This window comes from Myotis brandtii, unplaced genomic scaffold (genome assembly GCF_000412655.1).
Source record: "Myotis brandtii unplaced genomic scaffold, ASM41265v1 scaffold358, whole genome shotgun sequence".
NCBI lineage: Eukaryota > Metazoa > Chordata > Mammalia > Chiroptera > Vespertilionidae > Myotis > Myotis brandtii.
In genome coordinates, this window is record NW_005363772.1 from 3,210,728 (window position 1) to 3,225,890 (window position 15,163).

General features: G+C 39.4%; 1 protein-coding gene across 7 annotated transcripts in view; it reads right to left on the minus strand.

Annotated features, from left to right (window-relative positions):
• Window positions 1-15,163, minus strand: part of ITPR2 (inositol 1,4,5-trisphosphate receptor, type 2) — a 401,602-nt gene that overhangs the window by 295,001 nt on the left and 91,438 nt on the right. For all 7 annotated transcript variants that reach the window (XM_014544263.1, XM_014544267.1, XM_014544268.1 and 4 more), the window contains 3 exons: window positions 8,413-8,554; window positions 5,271-5,432; window positions 824-996 (listed from right to left, as the gene is read on the minus strand). In XM_014544263.1, coding sequence (XP_014399749.1) covers window positions 824-996; window positions 5,271-5,432; window positions 8,413-8,554 — 477 coding nt within the window. The remainder of the gene's footprint in view (window positions 1-823; window positions 997-5,270; window positions 5,433-8,412; window positions 8,555-15,163) is intronic.

The window sequence follows — 15,163 nt, forward strand, 5'->3', positions numbered from 1 at the left end:
GGCTCCGCTGATCCTGGTGCTGGGAGGCATATTACCCTTTTACTATATAGGATAGAGGCCTGGGGGCTGGCTGGTTTGCCCTGAAGGGTGTCCTGGATCAGGGTGGGGGTCCCCACTGGGGTGCCTGGCCAGCCTGGATGAGGGGATGATGGCTGTTTGCAGCTGGTCACACACCCTTCAGGGTGGGGGTCCCCACTGGGGTGCCTGGCCAGTCTGGGTGAGGGGCTGAGGGCTGCTTTCAGGCTGGCGGTTGTTGACTGAAGCTCCCAACCGCTCCTTTTTTTTCTCTTTTTTTTATTTTATTCTGGGCCCGCTTTAGCTTTGGCTCTAGCTGTGAGGCTTCCGCTGCTGAAAGCTGGTATCTGGTTTGTTTGCCGTTCTATAATCGAAACAATGTATAACTTCAGCTCTGAGATCCCGGCAGGCTGAAAGCTGGTTTCTGGGCTTTTGTTTAGCTTCTACATTTGCAACATAGTACATAGTTGCTTAGAGTTGCAACTCAGAGGCCGGCAAGTCAGGTGGGGAACGTTGGAGTCTGCAGTCACTGGAGCAAGTGAGCCTCCCTGCTCGCTTCCAGCTGCCAGGCTGTCGGCCGCCATCTTGGCTGACAGTAAATTTGCATAAGGATATGCTGATTAGCCAATGGGAAGGGTAGCGGTCGTACGCCAATTACCATGTTTCTCTTTTATTAGTGTAGATAAGCCTCATCTAGTTTTGCCCATAAAAGGGATATAAAAGAATTTTAACTTTAAAAAGTTCTAAGAATACAGCAAAAAAGCCACCATCCCCCCTAGAAAAGAATGTTGCATGAACCACTTCAAACCTTGGCTCACGATTTCTCCTGAGTAAACTGACAAATGTTTCTATTTCTTTTGCTGTGATATGTTTCTCTAGTAGTTTTCTGTTGTTGTGCAACAAAGCTGTGATGGTATCTTCTGCCAAAATATCATAGCCAATCTGGGACTGCATGACACAGAAATTCTTAGCAATATATTCCTGCAAAAAGAAAGGCTGTCAGAATACACTGCCAAACAGCTTAGAAATGACAGGTTCCATTACGGTCAGCAACACTGATTCAATTATTCATAACATAAAACCCACTAAAAATTATTGTACAAAGAAAAGCAAGTAAATAATTCTTCAACAAATAGGACTTTTTAAGGAAGGAAATGAAAATATTAGCATATACCTAATTTAATTTTGACAAAAATACTATATACACAGAAATACTTTTAAATATGGGTGCTTATACTCTTGAAGTATAAGTGAGAAAAACAATAAACCTAGTTAAAGTAACAATTTTTATGACATGGCAACTAAAGATTTCACCACCCTAACAGACGCCCTTCTTCTAACACTCATTAAGTCATAAGCAATGATTTCAATATAATTATGGAAAGAAAATAACTCTGTGATCTATACTGTTACACAGAGAATTATGCAGGTAGACCTAGGTGATTTTTCTTTTTGTACAATATGCCACAATGACCTATTAAATCTTCTCTTTAAAATAATGATAACATTTCCTACCACTTTTTACCTTTAAAAAGCTATCAAATAAGATAACATGATTAATCACTTAATTGATCTGATCCATTCATCCAATCATGTTTCTTAAAAGCCTCCTTCATTCCAGGCACTCAGCATAAGGCAGTAAACAAGATAGATAAGCTTTCATAGAGCTCTCACCTAGTGCAAAAAAAGGCAGGTAAATGAGCTCATAAATAAGATCATTTTACATGTTGATAAGTGAAATGAAACAACTAAAAGGATGGAGAAAGGTGGCAACTTCAGATAGAGCAGATGCTAAGGAAGTGACATTTGAGCTAGGATAGAAATGATGAAAATACTGAAGTGATGAAAATGATAAAAAGGAGGCAACGTGGGAAGAGAAGCCATCTAGGCTGTGGGAGTAGCAGGTGCAAAGGCTCTGTGGTAGTGAAACCACGCTTTTTGTGATCTATAAACAAAGGGTGGCCACTGGAGCCAGAGTGCGGAACTGAGTTGAGAAAGCAAGAGCTGAGGTTGGAGAGGTAGATCTTCGCGGGCTGTAGTAAAGGACAAAGATGTTACGCTAAGGGCAAGAGAAAGTCGTTGGGGAGTGTCAATCATGCATTAGTTAATGTGTTCCTTATTCTTCACACTAACTCTCCTGTATTCCAAGCCACTATTGCTCATTTCCCACAGTCTGTGTACAAGCAAGACTGGTAAGCCTACCCCCTCCTACAATTGAAACGTTTTCACTTCTGTTTCCTGGGTATTCTCCTTGGGGATGTATCTCTGTTATTTGGGAGAATTCATTCATTAGAAAGTGGTTTTGCTTTTTTTATTATTATTATTGGAACCTATCTATTCCTTAAAAATTATATTGGTTGCACAAATCTAATTATATTTCAGGCAGCAATTTTGTGGCCTTTCAAAATAATGGCTTTCTGTTGGATAGCCAATTAAATAAAGGAACTGTCTTCTGTTAGTACATCATTTTAAAGACAAATATTGATTTACACACTTTTGTGACTATTGTAATTATACTACAGTATGATGCAAACCTCCAAGATGTTTGATAAATAGGTCAAGACGTTGACAAATAATCAAAAGAAATTAGAGATGTTGCCAAATCCTATAAATAAAAATAAACAGAGACTCAATATGGGTTAGTGCTAAATCACAAAAGAACTCCCTCTGAGGACTCCATAAAACATAGCTACGGATAAAGGGAAACAAGGTAATTATGCAAAAAGTAGAACATAAGTCTGCTTACATTTTAAAATCATGTTCTAAAAATATTAGAAAACTGGTCTATGCTTAATACAAAGCATTCTTAGTTCAACAGAAATGAGAAAGGTATTGAACTGGAACGTGCACGGAATATGAAGGAAAATAAAATCTAACTCTAGGGAATGCTGGGAATTGTTTTCTTTTGTCAGCTCAATGATCTACATCTTGAAAGACATCCCAAAAGAGATAAAGGGTGGTCCATCCACAGTCATATATTCTTAAAAAAACAAAAAGCAGATTTAATGTTCTGGAACTTAATTTTTTTCCCAATAAAATAAGGACAACGCTTTATCTTGGTATGTCATATGAATACAGTGAAGCTGGGACAAATAATTCCAATGACAGCATTTTCACTTGGGAAGAAGGATGTTTGCAAGTAGGATTATATTAAAAAGTATTTAAGGATTTGTTTATATAGTCGCCTTCCTCACTCTTGCCCCTTGTCATATTAGTTATCTTCTGACTAATCTGTTTTACATATTCTTGTTAGACCTTTTCTTAATCATTAAACAGAATTTCAAAACCAATGTATTTTAACACATTTTTCTTAGAGCAAAATTTTTTTTTCTTGCCAAAAACCATTCAAATTATTAAAAGGAAACAGTGTGATGAGTAAGAGCCTGGGTTTGAATACTGTCTTCAGTCTTAAAACTGTATCATCTTTGGCAAGTTATTTAAACTGTCTGTGCTTCGGTTCTTCTTCTTAACTCAGTACTGAGTTAAGTTGTAAAAAGTGCTCAGAGTTGAGCCTGGTACAAAGTAAGCACTCAATAAATACCACTAACTTTTCCCAAATAACCTCCAACTTCTAGGCCTGAAGTCTTAGGCCAGGGGTGGGCAACCTTTTTGTGAGTGTGTGCCAAAACCAGCAAAATCTCTGACTCAAAATTCTTCTGCGTGCCAACCCTAATTTTTTGAGACCATGTTATGCCTACTTGACATCTCTTAAGGTGTGCGTATGTGAAGAACCATGAAGAAATAATAAAATTCATTCGAGCGACAAAAACACAGTATATGATGATGAAAAATACATTTACTTTTTAATGTATACATGTACACTGATAGTCCGACAGAAAACTTTATGACTCCGTTTGATATTATCAGTGGGACTTTTGCTGCTGCATCACTGATGACAGAGATTTTACATCACGTTTATATTTCGTGACCTTCAGAGATATGCACGAGCTATTACTTTCATCTGTCAGGCTATTCCTATTACGAGACAACAAAATTCATCACTGAGAACAAAGATTCACAAGCATATGTGGATGAAACCAAAACACTGGTCAGATCTAGGAAGGCAGGGAGAGTTAAGGCAGAGGCATAGAAATTGCTCTTCCCCTCTCTCGCCAATCCATGTCTATGGTCTTTAAGATAACTTGTTATGTAAAATTATTTATTTATCTAAGATGCACCTACACTGAATTTATCTGAAAAATAAAAAAGTCGATATTAAGAAAAAAATTGTAAATGGAAGATTATAAGAGAGGGTTTCGCGTGCCAGCAAAAGTTACTGGCATGCCATGTTTGGCACGCATGCCAGGGGTTGCCCACCCCTGTCCTAGGCCCTACACATGGCTTAGCCCAACCTGCCTTACCAGCCCTCTCTCACACCATCCTTCCTCACGGACTAAACTCACCAGTAACATTTCCTAATTATACACTCATCTCTCAAACTGGCTAAGAGAAAAATGGGACACTAGTCTACCTAATAATCTTAAACAACCAAACATGTATATTATTGAACACATTGCAAAATATTACATAAGTTTAAGATAAAAAATGAGACAAAAGAAATGTCACTTGCAGTTGACAACTTTTAACTATGTCCCTAGATACACCTGGCCTCCCTGTCTCTGCAGTTGGGAATGTCTTGGGCAAAAGTGCCCTTTCTAGCATCCATCCTTCTCTTTTCACAGATCCGTCTTTTCTAAAATGCCTGTTCCCTTACAATTTATGAAAACGATTCTCATCCTACTCCAGTGCTTCCTTCTCCAAGCAACCTTCCTGGATTCCCTCAGCCACAGCTGAGCTATTCCTCTTCTGAATTCCGGCAATGCTTTATCTCTCACACCCCCTCTCTGCCTTTCCCTTATGTTTCAGATGCACAAGCCATATCTTTCCCACAAGACAATGAACTCTTTGGCCTTTACATAATGATGTGATACCTCACATGCTCCTAAAAAGGAGAGAAATGTCTCAGTCCTCTTTACATGATGTACCCTGCATGCCCTTGGCCCAGCAGGAGCTAATACCGTGCACACAGACAAACTTAGACATCCTCCCGCAACAATTCTAATTTTATATGGAAGAATAAATGCACATGTCAGCTCAAAAATACATACAGGTCATTTCTGTGTGTTCCCAATATGACACATTTCATTGCAAAGTGCAATTTTCCATTCCTATTTGAAATGTTCTAGAACAGTCACCAATGAACCTTGCCCATACTGTAAATGTTAAACAGAGGTCGTGACCAGCCGCCCTCTGACCTGATTTTTCCGGTAATCCTGCTGCGAATGCCTCAGCACGCGGTAGCAGAGCCTCAGCATGTACTTGTAGGGAGCATATCTTTGGTCCCCCAGATCTTCGAGTCTCAGCATGGGGCCTTCTCCTGCTTTCTCCTTAAAGGGTGCTTTAAGAATCCCAAATACCTACCAGAAAACAAAACAAAATGAAAACCACCTATTCTGATGAATGAAGACAGATGTTTTGCAATGTGTTTTAATTTTTTTAATAGCACAATGATTCAAAAACACTTTTGAAATATTAATGGGGGAAAAAAAGATTTAGGATATAGGATCAATATATTAAGAAACAGAAAAATACTGATAAAAGAATTCCCTAAATTGAATGACAAAAACATTATTTAAATAAAACACTTACTTTTGATTAGATATTACATTTTATTAAAATAAGAAATATAAAGATGTTGGGTTGTACTAAGTTACATCAACATATTCAGATGAACTAAAATATAGTTTGATTTCTATAGGCTTTATAATTACATCTATTATATAGCTTTCTTTAATCAAAATAATATAAAAAACATTTATTTTCACTTGAAGCTGACATCAGAAAATTGCCTACAAATATTGCTTCTAAACTTCTTTATAAAACAATTTATTGTTCTTGGTACATAACGATGTGGCCAAACCAATGAATCTATCAGCAAATAAGGACCCACATGGACAGCTGGTGGTACCCAGTGACCCAGATTCTTCTTCTAAGGTTACTAATTGGGAAGTATTTAAAAAGCATTGAGGAATTTAACTCATTTAGGCGGCAAGACGACATAGGATCACTTAGTGATGAGCTGGTAGAATGAGTAAATTGTTTATAAAAGAGCATCTAGGGCCCTAGCCAGTGTGGCTCAGTTGATTGGAGCATCATCCTGTACACCAGAGGGTGGCAGGTTCAATTCCCAGTAGGGCACACACCCACGTTGCAGGTTTGATACTCAGGGCGCATGCGAGAAGCAACCAATTGATGTTTCTCTCTCACATCAATGTTTCTCTTTCCTCACTCTCTCTTTCTCTCTCTTTCTCTTCCTCTCTCCCTTCCTGTTTATAAATATCAATAAAAAAATTTTTAAAGCACCTAGGAAAGGGCATGAGCATTAATACAAGAAAGCAAAATGAACAAAAATTATCCTTTAGTTCATGAAATATAATATGAATTAACGTTTCTTCAATAATTCTATATTCACTAAACCTTGAATTTTATACTTATAATACTGAAATAAAGTTTTGACATGTTGGTTACAATATTAATAAATTATTCAAGGCCCTAAAAGTCCTTGAAATAAACATATTTTTATACACACCCCAAAAGCTATTGTCAGAAAAGACTCTGTCTCATTAGATTTGCAACTTACCTTTGAGGAAAAATTTTAATTAATTTTATATTTTCAGACAATCAGCTACAGAATATTAATTGACAATATGCCTCATTTTTTCCTTTCCCAGCTTCACAAATAGCACACATATATTAATATGATTTTTATTTAAGTATCTTCCTTGAGTCCACAGTTAAAGAATGCAGAAGGCCATTACTTTATAAAGCAATTAACAGAACAAAAAGAATGCATAAAAGCAGGCATGTTCATATATGCATATTATTAGGAAGTGAATTAATTTACTGCTGTGTTTTAAACAATTTCAGAAAGAACTTCCAGGGTAAAATCTAGAATATATTATAGAGCACTTGTGAACTGATGAACAGATCACCCTACTTTCCTATGGAAGAGACAGAAAGAAATAGGAAGCTTCCAAGTTCTCCTGGACATTCTACCTAGAAAGTTATCCCAGTACATTTTCTGGAGATAGTCTGGCCATGTGCAGCTTTTTAGACAGCCCCCAGGGTTTGCTAACGCCTAGAATTCATACCCTTATGGAATCTTGTCTCCTTGACAATGCACTGGCACTGATGGGATGTTACTTCTAGGATCTATACTAAAAAAAGGGTAACATGCTAATTAGAGCAGACAATTTCTGGATGTTCTTCCAGACAAAGTTGCAGTGGCTGTGAGGACCAAGGCTCGGGACAGCAGTGGCAGCAGCAGTGGGGTAATGGGGGCGGTGCCTTCCCCGATCCGCCAGGTCGCCTCCTGCAGAGGGAGCTGAGGCAGAAGCAGTTAGGGGAGATCAGGCCAGCAGGGGGGCAAGTTAGGGTCAATCAGGCCGGCTTGGGGCAAGTTAGGGGTGATCAGGCCGGGACAGTTAGGGGTGAACAGTCTGGAAGTTGGGGGCAGTTGGGGGCAATCAGGCCAGCAGGCAGAGTAGTTAGTGGCGATCAGGCAGGCAGGCATTGAGCGGTTAGGAGCCAGCAATCCCGGATTGCAAGAAGGATGTCCGACTGCCGGTTTAGGCCCGATCCCCAGAGGAGTCCCAGATTGGAGAGGGTGCAGGCTGGGCTGAGGGACACCCACCTCCCATGCACGAATTTCGTGCACCGGGCCACTAGTTAAGCTATAGAAAGACTGTGGCTTCCATCTGGGTGCCCTCTCTTGATCTTTCTTGGACTACTCAGTTCTAAGGAAGGCAAGCTGCCAACTCTTTTTTTTTTTAATCTTTATTGTTGAAAGTATTACAGATGTCCCCCTTTTTTCCCCATGGACCCCTTAAAGCCTGCCCCAGGCCTTCACCACACTGTCTGTGTCCAAGAGTTATGCATATATGCATACAAGTTCTTTGGTTGAACTCCACCCACCCACCCCCACCTTCCCTCTGAGATTCAAAGGTCTGCTCCATGTCTCTATGTCTCTGGATCTATTTTGTTTATCAGTTTATTTTGCCCTTTAGATTCCACATATGAGTGAGATCATGTGTCTTACTCTGACTGGCTTATTTCAAGGCAGCCCTGTGGAGAGGCCCATATAAGTGAGCTGGGAAGTGATTCCTCTCCCATTTGAGCCTTGAGATGACCGCAGCCTGGTAAATCCTGAGCAAGAACTGCCCACCAAAGTCACTCCTAGATGCCTAATCCACAGGAATTGTATGTATCTGATGATGTTTTCAGCCACCAAGATTTTGGGTGACTTGTTACATAGCAATAAACAACTAATCCAAGGACTTTCCTGATAGTATAATTCAAAAAATAAAATATGTAAACTTAGCACATGAAAACATTTACCTGTGCCAATATGTTTTGTTCCCGCATTAATTTTTGACGTTCTCGGTTTGGCTTGGTGATAACCACATCCAGAACTTCTTGCCCATTGTTAAGTACATCAGCAACAAAGAAGATAAGGTCTTCCAATAATTTGGTTACAAACCTATAGTAAAATGAAAAGGAAATGTTACCATATAAGTGCTAATTTGGGGGAGGAAGTTAATAAACACTAGGAACTGAAACACTGCAAAACAAAGTATTTTACAATAAAAATTATTTAATCAACAAAATATTTAATGCAGTTAATGTGACCAAAATCTTCAAAAGAACATCCCTCCTCCGGTTGCTCCAGTCCTCACTCCCACATCCAGCCCCAATCAAGTATTTGTAATGACTATTATGAAATAAAGCCATGTGAGCCCCAACGACAATCAGTCAATAGGAGAATAACACTGGATGCTTTTCCATGAGTGAACAGCAATAAAGAACAGTTCTGCTTTAGGAAACATAGCTATTCTTCTAAATTCCTAAATTCGAATCACAATTTTTACTCTTGACTCAAACTACATCTTGTAATCCTCACCACATTTCAATTTCTCCAATATAGAGAATAGGAAAAACGAAATGATCTGCGAATAGAAACAGACTAAGCAATCATACTAAAAAATCAGAAGGCCAACAAAAAGAAAAAGAACAATTTTAAAATAATTTTTTAAAAAGTGTTTTTAATCCTCAAAGAGATAAAGAAAGCAATTATATTCATACAAAAAAAGACAACATATAAAGTGAGATGTGAGCAATGAATAGGCAGATATGCAAAAGAACCATTAACACTAAAATTATAATAATTTAAATAAAAATTTAATTCGTGAAGGTAAACTATTCTACATACATTGCAAGAAAAATTAGTGATTTATAAGACAGCATCAAAAGATATCCATAAAGCAGCACTGAAAATTTTTAAAAGCCAAATTATAAAAAGAAAAGGAAGAGACAGGAGGCTGAATTAAGAGGCTCCAACCTGCATTTAATAGGAGTTACAAAAGAGAGATGAGAGAAAAAGACAAAGAAGCAATATTTGAAGGAAAACGGCTGAAAGTTTTCCAGACTTGCTGGAAGACATAATATTCAGATTAAAAGCATTCGCTAAGTATCAAAAGGGACAAACAAAAATAAAAGTTTTACAACAAAGAAAGTAATCTACAAAATTACCAGAAAGTAAAGGGGAAAATGCCAATAAAGAATAACAATTCCATTAACAGCAGATTCCTTAATTGGAACGAGAGATAACAGAAAATAATTAAATTATAACTTTAAAAGACTAAAGAAGCCTTTGCCAGTGTTACTAAGTGGTTAGAGTGGTGTGCACACACACCCATCCCCCAACGCCCCCAAAGCACCAAAGGGTCATAGGTTCCATTCCTGGTCAAGGGCACAGACCTGGGTTGCAGGTTCAATCCCCAGCCCCAATGGGGTACGTGTGGTAGGCAACCAATCGATGTGTCTCTCTCACATCAATGTTTCTCTCTCTGTCTCTCTCTCTTTCTCTCCCCCTTCTCCCTCCCTCCCACTTTCTCTAAAAATCAATGGGGGCCCTAGCCAGTTTGGCTCCGTGGATAGAGCATTGGCCTGAAGACTGAAGGGTCCGGGGTTCGATTCCAGTCAAGGGCACATGCCCAGTTGCAGGCTCGATCCCCAGTAGGGGGCGTGCAGGAGGCAGCCAATCAATGATTCTCTCTCATCATTGATGTTTCTATCTCTCTCACCTTCTCCCTTCTTCTCTGAAATCAATAAAAATATATTTATAAATATATTTAAAAATAAAAGTATATGGGGGGAAAATCCTCTGGTGAGGATTAACAACAAAAAATAGTAAAGAAGAATAATTTTCAATCTAACATTCCATGCATGAAGTATCACTTAAGAGTAGAGGTAAAATAAAGACATTTTCATATATGTAAAAACTAATAAGATTTATAACCTCATTGAATAAAGCATGAATTTCAGCAAGAAGAAAAGCAAACCCAGAGAGAACTGAGATGCAAGAAATAATGGCAAGCAGAGGAAGACATTAAGTATATTAATAAATATAATAAATAACTGAAAAACAATTTAGATGCTAAACTTTACAGTGCAACCAAAGGACTTGTATGCATGCATATAAGCATAAGCGATGGATGCAGACAACTGGGGGTGAGGGTGAGGGCAGGACTGGGGCAGGGCAGGGGAGACAATGGAGGGATAAGGACACATTTGTAATACCTTAATCCAGTGATGGCGAACCTTTTGAGCTCGGCCTGTCAGCATTTTGAAAAACCCTAACTTAACTCTGGTGCCGTGTCACATGTAGAAATTTTTTGATATTTGCAACCATAGTAAAACAAAGACTTATATTTTTGATATTTATTTTATATATTTAAATGCCATTTAACAAAGAAAAATCAACCAAATAAATGAGTTCGCGTGTCACCTTTGACACGCATGTCATAGGTTCGCCATCACTGCCTTAATCAATAAAGAAAAAAAATTTTTTTAAATAAAAGGTGACACATAATAATTTGATATTTATTTTTTGTAATTATTAAACACAATAAAATAAAATTTTTAAATGAAAAGAATAAACACAGAACAATGGTTCTAGACAACTATTCCAAGGAAGATGGGAGGCAGAATATCAGCGCATAATTAAAGCATTCCGAGGTACTTTTCTCCCATGAAATGAAGAAATATTTAATCCAGGGTGGGGCAAAAGCAGGTTTACAGTTATTCATATGGAAAATAATGCAGTAATTAATAAATAAGAATATAAGAATAAACTCTGTGTTCCATATACTCACAACTGTAAGCCTACTTTTGCCCTACCCTGTATCTTCAAGTTTTATAAGAAAGAATATATAGTTAAGATGTTTGCACAAATAGTTTAAATTTTATGTTCTATGAACATAAGGGCAATTTCTAAATAATAGAAATATTATCTATGGCTTCTAAACCAGTAGAGAAAAAGAAAAAAATGGGGAGAAAAATATAAACATCGATCTAACAGAAAGCAATAAAAAAAAAATGGAGAGCAAAGAAAAAAGCTACACTATAGAAAGGAAAAAACAAACAAAATAAAATACCATTAGATATCAAAGTAATTCCAACACATTATGTACCAAAGTTGAGCAAATTAAGACTCTAAGATTAGATTTTAAAAACCCATCTCTCTGCTCCTCAAAGAGTCATGACTAAAACAAAATGGCCAGGAAATCTGGAATAAATGGCTATCGCAAAAGAAGCATCTACTCAAACGCCAACAAAAGAGAACTCATGGAGAGATGGTGACATCAGTTTAAGGGGACACACATGATGTTGCTGTAGGCAGACGTGAGCTCTCAGTCGGGACTACTAATCTGGGAGTGCATGCTGTACGGCCGCTGCTCTGCGTGCTGGGCTTCTGTCACCAGGACCAACTGTGAGCCCTGAAACTACTTAAAGACATGCCACAGTCTGTGCCATTCACCACCGCCTCACCACCGCATGCATACATGCCTCATGGCCCTGTGCCTAGCGTACACCAACAGCTCAGCAAGACAGGAAACGAATGAATATCCTATATAATAAAAGGCTAATATGCAAATAGACCAAACGGCAGAACAACCGAACAACCGAACAACTGGTCACTATGATGTGCACTGACCACCAGGGGGCGTGTGCGGAACATAGTTGGCATCGGCCAAGGCAGGATGGTGGAGCAGGTGAGTGGGGGCACCAGACTAAGGCAGGGTGCCGATCGCTGTCATTGGGGCGAGCCTCTGGTGGTTTCTGAAAATTCTTTGCTCCCGTGTGCCATGGTCCCGCCTGGCGCTTGCACCTGCTGCCAGCGTCAACCCCACTCACACCTGTTGCTGGTGCCTGGCACCTGCCCTGATTGCTCAGTGCTATCAGCGGGTGCGAGTGGTGGCTGCTGGCCCCAATCGCCCTCAGGGCTTCTCCACCTCCCCTTGCTCCTGAGAAAAGATCTGGCTGGCAGTCCCCTGGTGGTCAGTGCTGCTCAGCCAGAAGCCGGGCTGACGGCTGGCGAGTGCAGCAGTGGTGGCAGGAGTCTCTCCCACCTCCACAGCAGCGCTAATGTTGTCCGACAAGGAGCGGGCCTAAGCCATCAGTTGGACATCCCCCAAAGGCTCCCGTACTGCAAGAGGGCACAGGCTGGGCTGAGGGACACCCCTCCCCCAGTGCATGGATTTCATGCACTGGGCCTCTAGTTCAACTATAAACACTGCAGAGGAACCCCGTATTTTTTCTGCATCCTCAGAGGTGGAAACATGGCGCAGAAATTCTGGTTTACAATTGCATGTGCCCCTTCTTCCAGCACTAAACATAGTTAACCTCCCTCCATTTTCCCTCTGGGTGCAACTCTGCAGAATGAGATCAGAAAATGCTACGGAAGAATATCTGAGGTTGAGGATCTTGGAGCACAACCCAGGAGCTGTGCCTCCACCATTTATCCCAGGGTGAAGGAAAGGGGGTGTGATGAGAGAGAGAATGCAAACAACACAGGCATTTTGAGACAAATCTGCAATATTTTAACACCTTCCTTTTGACCTGGTATCATTCTTCCTAGAGTAAAAGAATATCTAATAATAACTTCATTCTCCAGAGAGGGAGAATGTCAGAGTTGTGAGGTATTTTCAGAAAGAATTTTATATTGAAGTCTAAAACCGAGAAAAATCATATAAATGTATTCAACTCTGCCAGGCAGCTTTGAATGAATTTTGATGGAAGGTGGCTTTTTCTAAAATTACCAAATTATGATCAATAATTGCAACTTCCTATTTCTCAAGCAAGACCTTCTTTCTACTAGGATGTTTTTCACTCTAAAACAGTGGAGAAGGAAGCAGGGGGGATACAAATGCATAATCCCTGCCCAATCCTGATTCTCCACCTTCCTCAGAATTACCTTGAGAGGTTAAGATTCTCTTCATCCAGTTTCCTCAAAAAGCTGGAAATGGAACTCCCATTTGCCATCCAGCAGTAACAAGAGGAGCACCTCGCACAGGGTTACAGTCCGTAGTGGTAAGTGCTTGTAATCCTAATCTTTGTGTGTGTTTTTCTTCAAGCATCACTGTAATCCCTAGCAAGGGGGACTTTGTAAGTGAGACTGAGTAAACGTCTGAGCATATGTGGAGTGACAGAGACTAAAAAATGGATTCGTCAAAAGGAAGTGTTAATAGGTAAGAAGCAAATAAAAAAGTGGCATCAGTATCTGCACATCGGATTCCCTTACTGGTCATAACTTAGTTCTGATATTTAACCATCTATAGCGAAGGGAGCAGTGGTTTCAGCTTCTGGCCTTTATTCATTCTCCCCAGAGGAGTGGAGGTACAATTGAATGCACAATTAGTTGTCGTCAAATGCAGTTTTGTTAGGGGGAAAACAGGTATGAACAGAGGAAGCTGAGAAACAGCTATGCCACTTGTCTGCATATTTATAAGTTTTTTTCCATTACTAGGGGTGGAAATGTATCTTGTGTTGTAAGATATATTTCTAAAAGTTCATAAAACATACATGTTTCATTATGGCATACTTATAATTCGAGCCCCATAAAGGCACCACCTAGAACAGGAAATGGAACATTGCAAGAGCCTCCTCTAAAGTGAATACCATCCTGACTTCTGTGACAATTATCTCCTTGCACTTCTTTATAGCTCTGCCAATTGCTTAAGCACCCCAAATAAGAGTGTAGTTTTGCTTGTTCTGAAACTTCACAAATACTATTAGAGTGAATGAGCTTGTGTCTGGTTCTCATTCAATCCAAGGTTTATTAGGTTTATCCATGTTGTTACAGTATACATAGACGCAGTTCATTTATTTTCATTGCTATACTGTGTTCCATTGTATGATATTTACCAAGATGGGACTCATTATTCAGCTGGTGATGGGCGACTGGGTGGTTTTCAGTTTGCGGTTATTTAGAATAAGGCTGAACTTTGTTACACATGTGTCCTGGTGCACATGTGTAGGAGCATCTTTCGGACAGATGTTCAAAATCATGCAGCCTAGTAGGGGAGCTGGTGAGTCATGGAGTGTCTGCTGCTTTTTTTGTGCATGTGCGTGTAGTAATTCGAGCCCCATAAAGGCACCACCTAGAACAGGAAATGGAACATTGCAAGAGCCTCCTCTAAAGTGAATACCATCCTGACTTCTGTGACAATTATCTCCTTGCACTTCTTTATAGCTCTGCCAATTGCTCAAGCACCCCAAATAAGAGTGTAGTTTTGCTTGTTTTGAAACTTCACAAATACTATTAGAGTGAAAGAGCTTGTGTCTGGTTCTCATTCAATCCAAGGTTTATTAGGTTTATCCTAATAAACCTATGTATACTGTTGTTACAGTATACATAAACGCAGTTCATTTATTTTCATTGCTATACTGTGTTCCGTTGTATGATATTTACCAAGATGGGACTCACTTATTCAGCTGGTGATGGGTGACTGGGTGGTTTTCAGTTTGCGGTTATTTAGAATAAGGCTGAACTTTGTTACACATGTGTCCTGGTGCACATGTGTAGGAGCATCTTTCGGACAGATGTTCAAAATCATTCAGCCTAGTAGGGGAGCTGGTGAGTCATGGAGTGTCTGCTGCTTTTTTTGTGCATGTGCGTGTAGTAATCAGTGAGACCGACCCTCTTAATAAATCTTTGAGTGCACAGGGCAGTACTGTTAACTACAGGCACAATGTTGTGCAGCAGATCTCTAGAACTTATTCACCTTGTATAAGTGAAACTTTATAC